The sequence below is a fragment of the Acyrthosiphon pisum genome, chromosome A2 (assembly GCF_005508785.2).
Source record: "Acyrthosiphon pisum isolate AL4f chromosome A2, pea_aphid_22Mar2018_4r6ur, whole genome shotgun sequence".
Classification (NCBI taxonomy): domain Eukaryota; kingdom Metazoa; phylum Arthropoda; class Insecta; order Hemiptera; family Aphididae; genus Acyrthosiphon; species Acyrthosiphon pisum.
In genome coordinates this window covers 24,641,730-24,662,286 of record NC_042495.1, presented here as the reverse complement: position 1 = coordinate 24,662,286, position 20,557 = coordinate 24,641,730, and the positions used below count along the sequence as shown (strand labels likewise).

General features: G+C 30.0%; 2 protein-coding genes across 9 annotated transcripts in view; both read left to right on the top strand.

The window, feature by feature from the left end:
* Positions 1-16,493, top strand: part of LOC100575054 — an 18,302-nt gene extending 1,809 nt beyond the window's left edge. Inside the window, exons 1-4 of one of the 2 annotated variants that reach the window (XM_003244317.4) lie at positions 10,908-11,073; positions 11,200-11,355; positions 14,790-14,957; positions 15,191-16,493. In XM_003244317.4, coding sequence (XP_003244365.1) covers positions 10,993-11,073; positions 11,200-11,355; positions 14,790-14,957; positions 15,191-15,367 — 582 coding nt within the window. In that variant the 5' untranslated portion in view covers positions 10,908-10,992 and the 3' untranslated portion in view covers positions 15,368-16,493. Of the gene's footprint in view, positions 1-1,005; positions 1,914-6,761; positions 6,857-10,907; positions 11,074-11,199; positions 11,356-14,789; positions 14,958-15,190 lie in introns of those variants that run through there. The other variant, XR_003839525.1, reaches the window with a different exon arrangement.
* The window catches only part of LOC100575765 (peroxidasin homolog), a 113,988-nt gene that overhangs the window by 67,447 nt on the left and 25,984 nt on the right, over positions 1-20,557 (top strand). The window lies entirely within an intron of this gene.

Here is a 20,557-nt window from a genome sequence, read left to right as displayed (position 1 = left end):
GGCAGCGGTCACGACCGTCAGTATCGATGCACGGTTTACGTATGGACTCTCGTGGGCCGGACTATATGTATATATATTATAGATAATGACTTGTGCTGAATGTGAATGATTCATCATCGCCTAGTACAGGCATACGCGATAAACGAATTTATTGATAATCTAATCGTTTCGTTTACGAGCTTAGGAAATGGAACGTACAGATTACAATATCTTACGATATAATATTCCATTAATAAGTTAAAAATAGTTTCAAATTATCAATATTTTTTTTGGAAAGTGAAGTAAAAATTATGAATTATGTTTTAAATTTGCGTGTCACTGAAATAATGCGCGCGTGTCACTCCGTGACTTATGTTCGCGATCCCTGGCCTAGTCGAAACCGCTGAAGTTATGAGTATGGAATTTGGACAGTAGTTTTATTTTGTGATGTAGACACCCACCATGAAAAGATTTTCCAGAATACGAATTTTTAAGGGGTTCTCAAACAGGGATTTAAAATTTAAAATTTAAAATTGTATTTTTTTATAAATAGTTGCTATTAGTTATAAATTATAATAGTAATCTGTAATATTAGAAAATAGTGTTTTTTGTATATTAATGGTTGCCATTTCCATAACAAGTACTAATTAATTACAAATAAAGTACATACATTGCGTATGGATGCACGTACAGTTACAGTATTTTCACGTGTACACTTCTTGGTTAATTTTTTGTGTGTTTAATTTTTAAGTAGTTCCCGGGATGATTTAGATTTACAATAATTGTTGTATGATTGTAATAATTGTTGTTGGATGATTTAGATTCACAACAATTATTGGAACCAGTAGGTCTCTACCCGAGGTGCTCTTACAGGGATTTTGAGATTTACGATAGAAAATGTTGTTTATAAATGGTTGCTATTGGTTTCGATATATATATATATTGGTGTGATAAGCTTGTTGGCGCATAGGAACTTCTATGTATTTTAGTACAGAATTATATACTTACCATTTCCGTACTACGCAGGATCCGCAATCTACCTGAGAATATACTGCTCGCGTAATCACAAACGAATCTAATATAATCTAATTTGGTTCGCGGAATCGCGAAATGTCGGAGGTGTCACCGACCACGTTCTTCATCCCCCCCACTTGTGACACCACGGGAGGGACGACGATCACCGCATCGTAAGGACGAAGAAGACTATACGGACAAGTACGAGACTGCTAGGGCGGCGGACTCCGGTCGGCCCGCCAAAAGACGAACATCCCACCTACTCATGGAAAAAAGGAAAAACATTAAATTGTAAATTGTTATGTTATGTCATGTATGAAGGGGGGTAAGTCGCGGGGAATTGTCCCGTCTACCCCCCACGTATGTATATATATTGTTGTTTACTTCAATAAACGACGGTGGCGTCGCGGAAGTAATGCGCAAGCAATTCCCGCGGCGCCGTCGGTTCAAAACTGGAAAAAAAAAAAAAAAATATAATCTAATTTACACATAAAAAGACATTGCTTCCACAGCGAGTTATACTTTGAAAAAGGAGTTGAACAATCACAATTTTTTTCCGGGCAACGCCGGCCTAAGGTCTAAGGTACACGCGGCGGGTACCTGCTGCGGTTTCCATCGGCGTTTGTTATGCGTTTGCCCTCGTCGTCGTCGTCGTCGTCGTCGTCGCAGTTTCTGTCCGCTCGCACACGCGGAATAATCGGACGCGAGTCGTCTTTTCGTTTTCGGGTCTCGACGGCCCGAAAAAAAATTACACGGAGTGTGCAGACGGCCGCGCCACGTATAACGCGGTTCAGGTATAAGTTTTGAGGTATACCGCACCGCGTACAGTCGCGTCGCCGCCGTCGCCGTTTGCGTGTTGATGATCGCGGCCTGCACGTCGACGGATCGCCGCAAAGTTTAGAAGGAATCGAAAATAAAAGGTAAGTTTTATAATTACAACACAGGGCGCATAGCTTAGACCTTACACTGTATGGTGATGGTAAATAATAATATATTATATGGACGCAAATATATATAGGAAATAGGAATAAATCAGTTTATAGCGCGCCGACTGAATGTCAAACGAATCCGTTCGATCGGAGTATAAAATATACACGTGCCACGCGCGTTATATCGCATTGATTATACATTTTCTATTACTAGTATTTAATATTGGCAGCTAATAACCGATGGTTTAAAACGTCAGAAACTCGGACGTCCTGTTGTATATCGTTGTATATCGTACACACTATATTATGATAATTATGACATTATATGTACCTACGCCAATAATGTCGAGGATTATAATATTATGATATTATAATAATATGGAAGAGTGCGTGCTGTGTGCGTCATAATAGTATTATACACGTAGACAAGTGTTTTAAGACTTTTAACCTGCAACAGGTTACATTAATTCACATGATAATGATACAATATTATACGTGATTATACGTAACCAGCTGAATGTCGCAAGTTTATTTGACGTTTTTACTCTCAAATGTTTTTACATAGTATATTTCAACCGGGGGTAAATGTAGCCTAGGATAATTTTACCTCCCCCCCTTAAAATGTCTTAAATTTTTTTAAAATTCGGGGGTTTGTTTTATCCCCGGTAAATATATCCTAGGTTTTTCAATCTATAATCATTAATCAACGGCGATACGACCCGTATTAGGTACTTCGAGATTATAATAATGATGACTTTATACTGACGTCTAACACCAATAATTTCGAGCATTATATAGGATATTGCGTGCTGTGAGTCACTTATGTGATAACGAGAATAATCTCTTACAAATCATAATATCATATTATTATAACCGGTAAATTTTTTTTTTATTATTATATTTAATTTATAGTGTCATAGTGATGCGATTATGTGAAGGTTAGTACTACTGGAACAGAAGTACATTGGAGTTACTGTACTAAATACTATTTAGTATTTAATATTTTACTGTTTTTACCACCGATCAATGAATTATTGAAGAAAATTACCTGATATTTTCTAAAAGATAATTACCGTAATTTTACATCACTTTAGCTGTGAGTAATATACTATATACGTAGACAAGTGTTTTAAAAATTTTAATTTGCAATAAGTGCTACAAGATCGTTCAAACTATAATAGTATAGAATTACAGAAATCAAATCGATATAATATTTTGGTCTAAAATATTAATTACTCGTCTAGTGTGTTGAAAGCTGTTGAGTGATAAGAGTGTTTTATTTATGTATCGGGTAAATAATTATGCAGTGCTTTTCGTCTATGGAAAGAAAGCATATTATGTTTACGTTCGACAAACGAAAACAAACGATTCTTAAGATATATTGAATCAATGCTCGATTTATAATAATATAATCTAGGGTGATTTTAGCTGTGATTTTTTTTTTAGTTCTTAAAAAGACGTCAATACGTCTCGCCTATGTCTATACGAATAATATTATCGAATTGATGTTTAATAATTATGTAACGGGCCACCGTCAACAGTTGAGAGTAGGATGTAATTTTGGAATGACCAAGCCGAAGTAGTAATAATTTGTACTTTATTTAGTTCAGTATAATAATATTATAATAATTTTCTAAGTTCACGTTAATTAATTTATTGAAAACGAGATGTGACTGCGTATTTAAAATAGGTGTCTGTTCGAGTTGAGGCTGGCTGCTCGTATTATTACTATCATGTTCACCTATGCGCGCCGCCGGGGTTACGCGCTTTTTGTAGCAATTAGATATATTTTAAAATTATTCCTATTAATGCATGCCACTAGCTGTCGTATTTAAATATATTAATTGATTACGTAGTCACAGCTCGTTACGATTATTTGAAATGGGTGTTTACTGATAAATAATCGCCCTGCTATTAGGTATATGTAATTTAATATATATTATCGCAACTTTGAATACGATGTACGACAAGGTTTGTGTACGTTTCCACACCACCTGTAGAATTGTTAAACGACAAGACAATACAAAATATATCGTCCATGTTGTTTAAAATCATGAGGTATTACACGTGGCGCGTTTTTTTTATTGTGGTGTCCCCTGTAGGCCTAATCCACAACGTAAGCGAAAACGCGCGAACGCCGATCAACTACATAAAATGAATTAATATATTATATTGATATTGCGAAAACTGTACTTCACGCGAATAGATACATTAATTTAAAATATAATAAAATAAAATAAATACCCAATGATTCATTGAATATAGGTTTTAAATTTTAATTTTTAACTATCACGGCATTCACTCATTTCCAGCTTACTTGTGTTGAATTTAAGTGCGTTACAGCCTCTGGAAAGAGACAAGCGAGGCGCTGCAGGCGTTGGGTGAATTTATATTTTTCACATGGTATTATATAAGTTCAGGTAGTCAAACGAGTAAAAATGTTTCGGGTTTCGTATATTAGAAACCGGGTAAAAAATGTTGCGCGCGGGTTAGAGGTTTTGCGTTCAAAACCGGGTAAAATTGTTTGCAGGTTTCGCGTCCGAAACCGGGTACAATTATTTGCGGGTAGGGATGGTATGGTGTACAAAAATGGGTCAAATTGCGCGCGGGTATGGGTTTTGCGTTCAAAACTGGGTAAAATTGTTTGCGGGTTTCGCGTCCGAAACCGGGTACAATTGTTTGCGGGCTCAGGATGTGGGGTGCACAGGTGGATCAAGTTGCGCGCGGCTCATGGATTGTGGGTTTTGCGTTCAAAACCGGGATAAAATTGTTTGCGGATTTCGCGTCCGAAACCGGGTACAATCGTTTGCGGGCTCAGGGTGTGGGGGGCACAGGTGGATTAAGTTGCGCGCGGCTTATGGATTGTGGGTTTTGCGTTCAAAACCGGGATAAATTGTTTGCGGATTTCGCGTCCGAAATCGGGTACAATTATTTGCGGGTACAATTAAAGGGGTACTTAAGGGTCGAATTGGGTACGGGCAGTGGGTTATGGGCTTGGGATTTTAGAATGGGTACAATTTAAGGTGGGTTATCCGCTTTTACTTCCTGAATTTATAAAGACCATGTGATTGGACTGGGAATAGTTGATGAAACGTATTGATATTATAATAACAGTAATTTTAAACTATTTAAAGGATGATAGCTGGATACTTATTTAAATTCAACACTGTCCTAACTCCTAATACTATATCTAAAACTATAACTATAACTATAACTATGTTATTACTATTATTATTATTTCCCTTATTTTATTCAACAACCACATGATTACTAAAATCCTATTTCTATATCACCAACCACTACAACACCAACTACCAACAAGATCCTCTACTCATCGACTTCCGTTTCTACCTGTCCAATACTCCTCACAATGTATATATACTAGTAGTTAAAAGGTAGTGGACAGGGTTACTTATCAGCGAGTGCAATGCATGGTTGGGTGTAAGTGGTTAAATGGGTTTATGTGTTTATGTGTATTGTGTATAGAGTTACTGTGTGAAGTTTCTGATAGTACAAATTATGTTGCTGTATAATATTACTTATAATTCAAATAATAAAAAAAACATACGTTAATTGCATCATATGGATTATAACGAAAGAATAATAAGAAATTATTAATGAAAATATACGGGGCTCGGCCCAAAGATGAACTCTGCAATTAGGTACCTAAGTATAGTCTTTTTTGGGCGAACAATTAATAAAATACGCAAATAATGATTGAAAGATAAATGAAATAGCGTTCTGGCTCTATGGTATATTGTATTAAAGTGATAATAAGTAATTGACAATGATATAATAATATTATATTGTAAATAATTAAAATAGACAGCTATTTGAGCTGTTGCAGCGTAATTATTAAATTTAAGTTATAGGTAATGATAGCGTTTTTAAGTCTATAATAATATCTCATACACATTATAAAAATGCAATTACCACAGTTGCGTTTTACACACATGATACATAGTATGAATATAGTGGATTTGTATTATAATAATATATTAGCGGCGATTAGGGTGCAACATAAAATAATAATATTAATAAAAAAACGTACACAGAGATTAACGCACATTAACAATACCAATAATGCAATAAACAATTTTACCTCACTCAAAAGAGAAATTAAAAATACGATTCGCGCTGTTCGACTAATTTTAACACCAATACATAATATCATTATAAAAATATTATAAACACAACAACATATTTTGAATAGTAAAAAAAAAAATTGCCATAAAAGTCAGATAATAATGTTTGTGTGTGAGGCCAGCCGGCGATAGTCTGTGATGTGTTTGACAGGGAGATGAAGATGTTAGGCACGAAAATATTCAATTTTATACAATAATTGTTTTACTCATTACGAATAAAACGGGGACGGTGTGCCGCGGACAATTTTCGTTCTCATCTGAAACCAAATCACTGAAAACCTCCGGTCGCTGAATTATCAACCGTCACTCTCACAAGTCACCCTCTAAGCCAGGGGTCGGCAAATAGTTTCTGGGAATCCGGAGGATTTGAAAAAAAAAACTTTGTAAGTCCATAAAAACATTTGTTTATTGTGCTAATGGTCTAAATACAGAGACAAATAATGAAAAATAAATCATTAAAGTAAAATAGTTTTGGCGTCAATTCATTTCCCTTCGGTGGTCCCCCGCCAGTTACCGACCCTTGCTCTAAGTGTTAGCTACTTTATTTAATAAGTGTAAATCTATAGCACCTACCTACTTATATATTATTATAATTAACTATAAAAAAAATACTAAGCTAATATAATATAATTATGTACATGTACTTAAAAAATACAGAAAATTGTCTAACTTACTTGGTTTATACTGTTTATAGGTACCAAGTTTAATTTGGCTGAGTTGAAATAATTTCTTACTATCACGTGGACTCATTAACTTTTCCATATTGTCCAATACCTATGAAACATTGAGGTACGTACAATACTATTTTGGATCCGTGTTCTGATAAAATATAATAGTTTTTGATCATTTAAAATGATTGCATTCATTGTTGATGTGTGCACCTATATATGTATCTAAAACGGTGTAATGATTTATATTGAAAATAAAAAAAAAAAAATTTGCACGAACTTAAAGAAAGGAAGGAAAGTTAAAAATAATTATTGAACACTTAAAGAAATTACGAATTAAAACGGCAAACGGAAAAATTGAATATTATTCGCACAAAAGTTAAAATTTTGACGTATATAATTTAAATGTTTTTTTAAACGAAACTGAAATATAAACATCGATACCTAAGAAATAAACAAATTTAATAGGTTGGTTTCGTGTATAGATTATAAGGAAATTAATAACAGACATATTATATGGCCAGGTACTATTTTTTTTGTAATAAAAAATATAAATAAATAATAATTGTTTATAAACGTTTTATATTATTATGTTTGTAGCCAATTCACGATAATAAGAATCAATACTAAGTAGGCATAGCCTTTCATTATAGCCAGGGCTAGTGAGTAGGTATAGTGATGAACATTTTCATGAAAATTTTATAATTTCTTATCAAATGTATCCTATGATATTATATAGTTATTAGTTATAGTATATATTTTAACCGCAATTAGTTATATTTAAATTGTATTACCATTTACACATTTTAATATTATACCTATTATTAAACATAATATATTAGGAAATGCATAATACAAATAAATTTATCTCGGCAATAAATGTGCATTTTTATCTATATTATTAAAAAATTTGTATTTTTACTTCAAGTATAAATGTTAAGGGTATAAACGTTTTCATAAATTAATTAATGTTTCAATTTTTGTAATTTATTAATTGAGTTATTTCCACAATTTCACACTAATCATACTTTTTATGATTAGTTATTACAAATCACAATGTACCCAATCTTGACACAAGCTTAACCTAACCTAACCCCGCGTGTTTATTTTATACCACGTATTTTCTTGCCATATTTTGTTAACAATCATTACTTCACCCAACTTCCGTTTTCTTCCCTTTTAAAATCTTAATTTCTCCTACTACATAATTATAATAATTATATACCGCATTAAAATATAATATAAAAAAAATTGTCTTGCTTCTTTAAAATGTAATGTTTTTTCTGAGACCTATTTATACATATAAAGTATAGTTATAAGTTTATTAATTTCTAACATAAGTATCCATCAGTACCTACATAATATTATGAATTACAAGATGTGTTGATATAATATTATATCATTGATTTTTATTTATTTATTTGTCCGTAGTTACTGTACAAGAATTGTATACGTTATGGAATTATCATTTATTGCGTTGTATTAAAATACGTTACGTTCGCAGAGTGAGCTTTACTCACTGCGGTACCCACCTACAATCACACTCACACTGATCATTGACGACGGCAATGAAATTGCATATTGCCTAAATATTGCCCCTTATTAACGAAACATGAGCAGGTCCCTTAACAAGGTTGCTACGGCAATGAATTTATCGATATCAATTATCGGTTGCTAGTTATTAGGCACTACAACGTTAGACTATAATTTTATAATATTAGTTTCTACTCTGTTACTGTTTGGTTGTCATGGAAATTGCAACAACAGTCAGAAAATAATATTATATATACAAGCCAAATACCACTCACTTAGTCATCTCTAGTTCTCAAAAACTACAAACAATGTTCAAACTTGAAATTTGGAATAAACTTTTCAATTGAATTTATCTGAAATATCAGGGATTGATACTAGAAAAGTTTAGAGAGTATAAATAGTTCCATCACAATATTTATATCAAGTCTAGTTGCGCCACTGGCTATAACCTATGCTATAGCATAGGTATTATGTACGATGTACCTATAAGGTAGGTATATAAAAAATTACAATAAATAAATCGTCAATATTCTTGTTATCGCTGCAGCTCGGATAACGGCTTACGACAACAACGTGTTTCCAAATCGAACACCGATTATAGATTACAAAAATTTCCTTTTTTTGCCTTTTGTACTTATAAATGCCTTTTTTTTGTTTAATTTTCAGTTGATTTTATAAATTTATATACAGCTTACGAATTATCACTACAAATGGGTTTTATTCTTCGCAATATTTATCGAATCGTTTTATCGAATATTTGGTATGGCCATAAAGCCCAAACCGTAACCGTTTTTCTGAAGAGAGCTTATCAAAATACATGTTGGTCAATTTTTTTTTTAGTACCAACTAGTATATTTTGCATTAAATTAACTGTTATAACTCAAGAAAGTTAATTTTTAAAATTGTTTTTAACTAATTCTTAGGAAAAACCTGGTTAAATAAAAAGGTAATCTATTTATACAAAATAGCATAATCTTAATGTAGTTCAGTATTCATGCTCATTTTTAATTTGTTTTTTCTCAAAATGTGTGCATTTGAAAGTGTTTAAAAATGTTCAGTTTTTTATTTTGTAGTTCATTTATTATTTATGAATTGCCCTTATTATATAAATTAAATACATTTTTTTGCCTTTATTTACATTTTAAATGCTTTATTTATTGATTATTTCTACATATACCGTTGTTTTAATATTTCTAAATGTTAATAATATAATATACTAGCTGACCCGTCACAGCTCCGCCCGTGATTGGTTGTTTCTTTTGCCTTCGGACACTGATAATTTTTTATTCAAATTTTATCGTTTTATGTGATAGGCAAGTAAATATATGAAAAACGGTTAATGAAAACGTATGAAAATGTTTCTAGAGGTATTAATGGTAAATATATTTTTATAGCAGAACCCATGCACTACATTGCCCGTATAATAGTGCAACTCTTAAAAAAATTATGATTGTTTAACTATTTAAGGGTGTATTTTACTGCATAAGTGCAACTCAGCCACCCTGGTAGGCAATCTGACTACGTCGGTTCGTGGACAAAGGGAAACTCTTTCACCTACTGGTAGGCAATGTTCAATTTGATGCAACCTTATACCTGATCTGTCCAAATAACCAATAGCAACCGATAATAAATCAACGCTAATTTCTACTGTTAACTGTTAATATTTTCAGTTTCCATTTTTTTTTCTATAAATATCAATAAAATTTTATTTGTTCGTTAAGAAAGCTTACAATTGTAATGGAAGGCTCCTAGTATATTGTCTTAAAGGTCGATAAAAAATTAAAAAATCCATAGTTGCAATTTTTTTTTATAAGCATTTAAAGTTCAAATATTGATTAAATACGTAAAAATGACAAAAATTTGCAAATTATTTTGAGTTAGAAATTCATAAACATTTTTTTTTAATCTAAGATTTGAAGATGTAATTCAAGATTCCTCATAAGTTTGTCTACCTTTACCAAAAAAAACTAAATGTTTACAAGAAATTCAAATTACATTTATATGAGCGTTTGAAGTTCATCTTTTTACAGTATTGGATGTTCACTCAATTTTTCGTGTAGTGGTTTTGTTATTTTATTGTAATTCAAAAACGAATAACTGTAGACACATGAAAATTTTATTGGATGTTTATATTAGCATTTTTTATACACCATAATTAAAATATTTATTTTGTCTAAAACGGGTTATTATATTTATTTCTAAATTTAAATTAGCTAATTATAATGATTATCTTGATCTGTCAATTTTAACTCCTTCTGTACCATTAGATTTAAATTTGTAAATTTATAATTTCTAGACCAACTAAATTAACGATTAAAATAAAGTATTATACAAATTAATAAATATTTTAATCTGATACAGAATATTGCCTCATCACACCACCATCGCCCCCCTTTTAAAGAATAAATAACTTTATTTATTTTAATTTATTATAAAAATGTAAATATTGGCTCTAAGTTACATAATTATATTTAAATCGTCAACTCTATTTTTATCATTCAATTTAAAATTGGATATTTACAATTTCCGGATAAACAAATCTATTTAATAACAGTTTTCCTGTTAAAATATAGCGTAACAAATAAACATCCGCAAATATTTAGAGGTTACAGCTCAAGCATGTAAATAAGTATATCAATATATTTTATAATTCATAGTTGTTTTATAGTGTTACTGTAGAAAACGTATGAAAAATTCTATATAATTGTTTAAATCCTAGGCAAAATGATATTCAAAACTTTCGGACTTATTTTATTCTTCTCATGGTCTCAATCTAAAAGCATTTTTATGCCAAACTTGCCTTTTGTAAATTAAAAATTTGTCTTATTTGTTAAAACATAATACATTATTTCTTTGATTGACATTTATGTACATAGTAAATACAATATATTTCTACATAATAATATTATATATTTATTATTTTTATTACAGGGAGAATATCGTTTTGTTATTGATAAATTATATCCGTGTGGATCAAGAAAAAACCATACAATTCAATTTAATTACTATTCTAGTAAAAAGGCATCAAATATAACTGAAATAAAAGGAAATATAACATTTTTAATACCTTTCGACGATAACCTTACTGTAAGTATATCATTTTTAACTTAATATTTTGTGTGGTACAGTGAAGCTTCCATATTATACTGCCTAATAGATAAAGACGTAAATGCACAATGACAACATAAAATATTCTTCATACAGAAAATTTTCTTAAATAGAATCTGTGTATGTATAAAAGTAGAAGATTCGACTAAAGAGCACTAAATGCATTTTCAATATTGTCTCGCCCTTATTGGATTTGTTGATTTTAGAAAAACGAATATTTTTTGTTTAAATTAGTTTGCCATTGGTTCCAGAAAAAATAAAATAGTTTTTATGATTGGATATACTTTTAGGTCTGTATATTTTTATACTTGGTAAAAGCCACAAAAAATACGGTAAATAAAATCAGTTTACTTTTAATTAATTCATTAAATTAAACGGTCTTTAAGTTGGAGTAAATCCACGGGAATTATTCAATTTGTCACGAGTGACACCGTGTTGTATCCATTTGTTACAGTTATTTGGTTATTACTTACCGCATATTTCGATGAACAAAAAATTTAGTTAAATGCAAGTTCATTACAGTATTGAAGTTTCTCTAAATTAGCTAAATCATAAGAAGTCCCATTGATTTCTATAAAATAAGCGATGTCGATAATTTTGATGGTAGGTACAAGGAAGATTGAGCGGATAAACTGTTATCATTAAAATTTGAAAAAATTGAAAAATTAAATATATATTCTAATGCAACGCATACACTTTATTTGTGATTATTGTTGTCAAGGTCGATGCTAAATACAATTGTTAGGCATGGCGATAACTTTGCCTTGGAAGTAGCACCAATTTTTTTTTTTGTATATCATGAAAACACCAATTAAGCACTAAAAGTTTACAAAATGGAATTAGATTTCATTTATTTCGTTTATTTCATTAGATTCATAATAGATCAAAACGTACTAATTAAGGTTAACTCTGAAATTCAAAATTACTGGTTAATCCAAAACGAAACTTATCTACACATAAACAATTATATTTAGAAAACTAAAGTTTCCAGTTTTACGCTAAAACGTACATATTATTGCCAATGTTGAAAGAATACGTACCAATCATTAACTATACAAAAATGAACTATTTTCAAAACGTACTTTTTTAAGTTATTCCATACCATACTGTCCACAGTGTTGTAGTTATACTTATATATGTATAAGGAAGTAAAAACGTTAAGCTAAATCATACTCAAATTAAATTAAAAATTTAACTCTAGAATATTTAACACATTCGAATCGTTTTAGTTTTAAATATGAATAATATATTATTAAAACCAACGCACCTTTAAGCTAAGCTTGTGGCTGTGTAGGGAGTAACAGTACACACATGTGGTTTAATTAAATTACAATATTGGAATAGTATAATACATGATAACAAATATTGTATAGTAAAAAGAAAGAAAAAAGAAGCAGATAAGCGTGTAGGTCACTCTGCTGTACAGTAGGTAACAAGTGGGCCAATGTATAACGGATTGTATTAAACTTGAATTCAATGATATAAAATCATTGTGTTAGAAAAACGATTCTGAGTGGAGACGGTTTGTGAGTCTGGATATTTTATATTGTTATTAATTATCATTTATTATATTCTGTAAGTTGAATTTATATAATGATCTTATTATTTTTTATTCGTTTCTATGCTGATAAGTGAAAAACAAAGCGTTAAAAAAAAATAATATGTTGTAAAATCTCTAGCTCCCTCGCTCCGCTCAGAATCGAAAAGAAAACTATATATTTTAATTGTAACACTGACTTAGATCACTAAATAAAACATTGAAATAGCGTTGTACATCATTCATACATTTTTTGATGTTAATATTATCATTAAAAATATATTTATTACATCAATCAACAAAGAATTAAAATTGACAGGACCCAGATAAATGATAATTAATAAACATTTGACTAAAACTTGGATCAGTATATATCATATTAATATTACACTATCTCTCTTTGCCAATTGCCTTGTCATTCTGTTTGATAAAGAAAGCTAGATTTTTTATATGAGTACAAACATTAAAGGAGTGTTTTTGTAGAGAAATTCCAACGGAGTCCCTACATTGTATCCCCCCTCCTCCTTTATTACTTTATTTTAAAATGGCGAACCATATGTATGTGCCTTCTTATTTAATTATATAAATATTATTATTTATAGGTAGATAGCTACTGATATAGTATATTTAATAGAAACAACAAATAAAAAGTAAAAACCAAAATCCCCTGTGGTAACTAAGATAGTATTACATGATAATAAACACTAATCGCTATTGAAATATTGCACAAGTACAGTCAACTCGCGATATAACGAATATCGATATAACGAAAATCTTGATATAATGAATAAAACTACCGGTCCCTTGAAAATATCGCGGTATAATATAATTTCGATGTAACGAACTTTCAATATAACGAATTTTTTTCTCGGTCCCTTGAAATTCGTTATATCGCGAGTTGACTGTATATTAAAATAATGCTGTTTAGCTCAATTTTGGGAATTTTTATATTTCAACGGTATGGATAATGTATATTATATAATTAATATATGCACAATGGTGCAATCAGAATTTGTCAGTCGGACTTAGTTCCAAGGTTATAACGAGATTTTGTATTACGAAATTATGTTTTCGCAGATCATCTCATGAATCTACGTAAAAAATACAGTTTAGCTCCAAAACGATTTTCAGAAATTTTTTTTGGAAATCTATATGTTTCAACGAGTTAAGTATGCATGCATTTTATACATGTATACAATGTATACAGGTATACTTTCACGTGGACCCGATAAATGAATCAAGGTTGATCGTAGTCCAGTCCATGACCCAAGTGTCTAGTTAAGATTGAGACGGGTCGCTAGAGTGTTTGTACATTGTACTTGCTAGAAATGCAGGGCCGCGTCACTTACTTTCATTATACAGATTACAGAAACAATGGTTGGACTGAGAGGTGTTTTTTTTGTTGGGTGGCAGGGAGTAGCTTAATCTTTCAATCCCCCCCGCACCTACATAAACATGACCAAATTACGTCATTGTATTAGTCACAACTAAAAGAAAACAATTGACTGGTGACAAACCGATTGGTCCGAAGTTTGTTAAAGCAATGCTATGAGATATATTGATCTTTAAACTTTAATTACGGTTAGACAATACACACAATACACTTAGAAAACGATTGCTGGTGACGTTAAGGGCAGCAGTAATAAGCAACATTATTGAAAACGAATATGTTACATGACAAAACTATGGCTTGTTTGAGGTGAAAACCATTATTTTTATCACAAAATACTGACTGAAGTTTCCAATTCTTAGTGAATGTAATATTTTACTTATGGTCAACGAGTTTATAACTTTTTAATCTCCAATTGAATTGAAAATATTTATTATTAATTCAACCCACGTGCAACAGTAATATATAACTATTATTTTTTCATAGATTGATATAAACGTGTCGTCTTGGGGTTCAACTGGAGGTTGGATACCAAATTATTATATTCTCATAAGAAAAAATGCATGCAGTAGCATAAGAAACCTTTTTGGAAATTCGTGGCTTACAATGCTCAATGCTTTTAACGTTCCAGCTTATAGATGTCCAATACCAGTGGTAATTATGAAAACATTAAAAATAATGATATAATTTTATAATAACCATAATGGATACACGGTATTTGATGACTTGGATATGGTTGAATTAATATAAAATATAATCAACATATAGTTAAGATATTAAAGGACTATTTTAATCATAGAATAAAAATAATATTGTACAAAATTAAAATGTGTGCCATTCGTTATTTAATTATTATGTATTTATAATTTATCACTAAATTTTGACAGGGCACATATATTACATCAGGTTATGATTTGACGAAATTCGAAGATAATGGTTTGCCCAAAGTATTTTTTTACGGAAAATATAAAGTTGTGGGTCGCTATAAAAATGTGGAAAATAAAGAAGTTGGTTGCTTTGTTGGGGAAATAAATTTAATACGACCATGGGAAACAACAATTTAAAAAAATAATACAAACTAATAATACTTGTTATTGAATTGTTGTAAAAAATAATGGATAGGGGTACTATAATATAATTTCTTTACTGTATACAAATTGTGTTAAGCTTTGCTCACAGCTGTTATTACCTATAGAAACTAATAAATATAATGATCAGTTTTCGATAACATCCATTTCGTTATTTTGTTGTTTTTCAATATGATTGTAAAAAACGTCATTGTTTTTAAATACTTAAATATGATGATTAACTTCGTATGTATTTTATAAGCAAACATAAACAAGAATTATGTTCTTCATATTGAAAAATTTGTTATTTAAAATATATTTATATACATAATACATCAAACTGTTTTTAAAAATTTGTGTTTCAATTATTTTAATACGGAATTTGAATGCACCAAAATTGTGCAACAGCACAAAGTTACAACTAAAGTCTTTGAAAAAGTACGTTCATTGAGGTGAAAATTCTGACTGGCTGCGCCATAGGTTATATGATTGTCTATTTGACTACTGCCAATTTACCACTCATCCATTCCTTACTGGCTTATTACAAGTAGGTACTATGTATATTGCCGCACAAACAGGGGTGTCAGTAGGTGTCTAGCACCTTCAACTTATATTATTTATATTGTATACAAATATTGTTTAAAGAAAATCAAAGATGATGGTATTAAAAATTTTCTTAGTAATAATTATTTGCTGGAAGATCTCATGTGCAAGATATAAAGATAAGTAGGTATATAAATAACTAGTTATATATTTGTATTATACATTGCGGAGATATGGATGTCATTATAGCGTTGTTGTGCATATTATGAAAACAATTGAAATGAGTGGTAACTCGAAAACGGCCGGCGTACGAAATAATAATGCAATTTTCGATAATAATGTATGTAGCGATTTCCGCCTTGCACAGAATAATACAATTAATATGCAAGACTGGGCAAGTTAATGATTTTTTTTAACTCATTAAGGTTAAGTTAATATGGAAAAATGATAAAAAAAAATGTTAATTCACTCAGTTATATCAAAAGTTAATACACACTTATTGTTAACTTTTTATTTAAAAAAAAAAAAGGTTTATATTTTAATATAACGCTAGCGTGCTTAATTTTTTCCCAACCCAAAACTAAATTATAGACTATAATGTTTATACTTTATACAGTATTTCCATAACAATTAGATTCGAATGATATACATTTTTAACTTAAAACAATGAACGGTAAATATTTTTTGACAAGAAAACGAAATAGCCTAAAATAGTGAAATATAATAAAATTAAAATAAAATAAATTAATTTAACTTACTTCTTAAAATAAAAAACTAATTCGTTAATTTCATGTTGATTAAAAACGGAAATGTAGTAATTTAACAGTTAAGTTCATGAAAAGTCAAATGTAATTAGTTAAGCTAAAATGTTAAGATAAAATTAACTTTTTAACTTAACTTTAACTTTTTAATTCGTAAATGCCCAGCCTTGCAAATATATTTGGCGATCTGCGCCTTTGAATAATATCGATTTAATATTATAATATAAACGGCGTGCAGGATCAGATAGTTACATATATTTGGTTATGATTCTAAAGAATATTTTGATAAACAAAAAAGTTTTTAACAAAAAACCTATGTTAGAGAGAGTTTCACCAGAGAGAGAAAACAAGTAGTGCGCTGACATCCTCTTAAAGCGAATAATGCAATGCTGTTCTATTCTTTACCGATATTTATTTAATTTTGCCGTCCTAAATGAACACATGGTTTCCTTGTGCCTATAGTGACCAAACCGGGTTTGGATACCTACTTCAATGGTTAGAACACAAATAAATCATATTTTATTTCTATGAAATTATAAATTATATTAAACTGAAGACATAATAAATTATATATAAACCACTATTGAGATTATATTTATCACAAAACGAGTGACTGAAGTTTCCAAGTTTCCTCTTTAATTGTTAATGTTCGTTCATCGTTGTTCATCTTACCTAATACTCGTACTGTAATATATTATTTATTAAATGTAGACAGTGCTTCAACTGGTGGTTGGTATACCAAATGAATATATTCTCAATACAAAAGAGGCATGTAGCAATATAAAAAAACTTTTAGGAAATGCTTGGTTTAAATTTTTAAAGGGTTTCAACATTCCAACTGTCAGCTGTCCAATACCAGTGGTAATGTATGAAACATTAATACCAATTAGGTATTTATATACTGTATACCATACATTTATAATAACTATAATAATATATATACATACAGATCCTGATTTACCAATTTATGGGCCCAGTACAATTTTTAATTTTAGGCCCCAAATTATCCATCTCTATACTTTCTTCAATGCTAAAATACAATGTAATTTTTATGCAGTATGCATATTGTATTTTTAAATAAGTTTCACATACATGAATAGTTAGATCATAGAATACAATTGTATTGTTAAAATTTGATTATTTAATATAAAAAAAACACATTACATTTCAATGCGTCTATCATTAATGTTTAACATTTATCAAGTAAGTATACAAATTAAGAAGCAAACGTATTTTTTTTTTTTTTTAGAAGTATTTTTGATTATTACACTTTATTATCAAAGTAAAAGGTTTTAAGTTTAATATTTTAAGTCAACTTTGATTTCAGCTAATCAGCTTTTACAAACATTTCGATCGTGCGCTAAATATAGTAAATAAAGTAGATATAAACGTAAATTTATCTAAACTACCGTGTAAGTTTTTTTTTCTTCATCTCGTCTATCCTTTAATTTTCTTATCATTGAACCAATTAAGTATTTTTTTGACAATTTAAATTATTAAAAATAATAAACAAAATATGATGAATACAGAATAGATAATAATATTATACAATAAATACGACTGACGTATATCACATAAGAACGCAAGACAATAACGTCAATAGTAATATTACGACGATATTACGATAATAACGGAAATTATATTTTGTTGTCGGATAGGTACCACAAGAAATGTAGAAAACAACTTACAATTTTTGGTATACATCTATTTTTCAGTTAAATAATTTTGATGCACAAACCATACGCAACTGTCTTACAAAAAACGTCTAATTAATTAACAATGATGCGCAAAGCAAACGACAATCGCCGGCCCAACTTGGGTGGTCACCACACTTGGGGTATACGCCTACGTCAACCATTTTACGTCACTATCCTAGTTAAGGCTCTACATAGAATGGGTATGCTATGCCACCATTTTGCGACTCATTTATCAATGATAAAATGATAAAATAAAGGGGGAGAAATTCAAATTCACATAACATTATTAGTCGCAAAATGGCGGCGTAGCATACCTGTATCTATAGTGCCCTATCCTAGTCAGACTGTATCAGTATTTTATTATTGTTTTTCGTAAATCGACATCCCGCTACAACGCCCTAGTGCACAATCTCGGTCACGGTCAATTTGAATGGGCGGAGCAGAGATCTTCACATCTTATTCTACCACATTTATTTTTTCTATTCTCGGCAGCGACGACGATGGGTGGTTTCACCTAAACACTATTGGTGTAATGACATAGGTTATGATTTCCGTTCACGATTGTGACGTTTAAACTGTAACTGACATAACATAATATTAATTCGTAGCTATTATCAAACAAATTATAACATTATCTGTGTCGCTATATTGGTTTTTTTTTTAATACTTTAATGTGTATGGAAGACGTAAGTTATGAGCATGTAATAGCCAATGAGCATAATTTAAAATTGGTTATAAATTGCATACAAATTAAAATGTTTAAAAAAAAAACAACAGCCACAGGTAATATTCTTAAGTTAGAGTTTGATAATAAGTAAATTCATTCTAATACTAAAAGCAACAACACAACATTTGTCTGATAAACGTAAATTTTCAATTTTGTGCGTAGGCCAGAGAGAGAAAATAAATAGTGCGCTGGTGCCTGCTAAATAATATACCTCTATAGGTATACATACTTGAAACTACTACTACCAATAAATTATGCAATAAATCATTATAATTGTTACTCAACATGGTTTTTTTATACTTTTATTTTTTATAGTAAAATATATAATATATTGTGATGAAAATTACTTATTTATTTAATATTTAGACATGGATGATTTCATGAGAAAATGTTTTAAATATTTATAATAAAATATAGTTATTGGTCACAGATTATGTGACAAATTCACTTCGAGATATATTAAAAAAAAATTAGAAAACTCAAATTTATTAGATGTATCATTGAAATATACAGAAAATATGAAATCCAGTAAGTTAATTTATAACTTTATACCCAACTATGGAAAGAAAAATGTTTAAACAATTCAAATAAACTTATTTTACCATTATTTTTATATTTTGACGATTTCGAAGTCAATAATCCATTCGGTACGCATACTGGTTCGCAAAAGTTCGCTGTGGTATATGTTTCCTTAGGTAGCATGTTTACCTCCAGAGTTATCTTCGTATTTAGATCAAATATATTTGGTATCACTTTTTAAAACCAATGACAAAAGGGATTTTGGAAATAGTGTTATTTTTAAAGACTTGATTTCAGAATTAAATTATTTAGAAAATACTGGTATTTTTGTTACAGTCGATAATAAGGATCACCATATATTCTTCTCTTTGGGTTTGATTGTATGAGATAATTTGACCTTACATTCTATATTAACGTTTACTGAAAGTTTTGTTTCCAGATATCCATGCAGGTTTTGTGAAACAATTAAAATTGCATGCCACGTACAAACAACAGAGGTAGAAAAGAATGTTAGAAACTATATTATTAATATTATAATAATTGTTATACTTTCATTATTTGAATTGTATATTTGTCTAAGCGAAACATTAATGCTTTCTACTATAGACTGCTTAACAATAACCCGTTGACATGCGACTGCAATATTCTGTTGTTCGTAAACGTGCCGAAGAAAAGTTACCCCCAGCGAGATGTACTCGGGGATAAAGACCCGTCGTGTCATTTTCCCGTAGAAATGAGCGAAAAACCGTTGAAGGAAATAACTGAAAACGATTTTAATTGCAGTGAGTAATGATTCTAATTAAATAAAATACATAAAATATATTACATAATATAATTGCTATAATCAGTAAAATCTACATAGTATATTATCTGCAACAGTGCTGTACCTATATTTATTGTTGAACAACCGGTTATAAGTAGTATTGCTTGACAGATATTG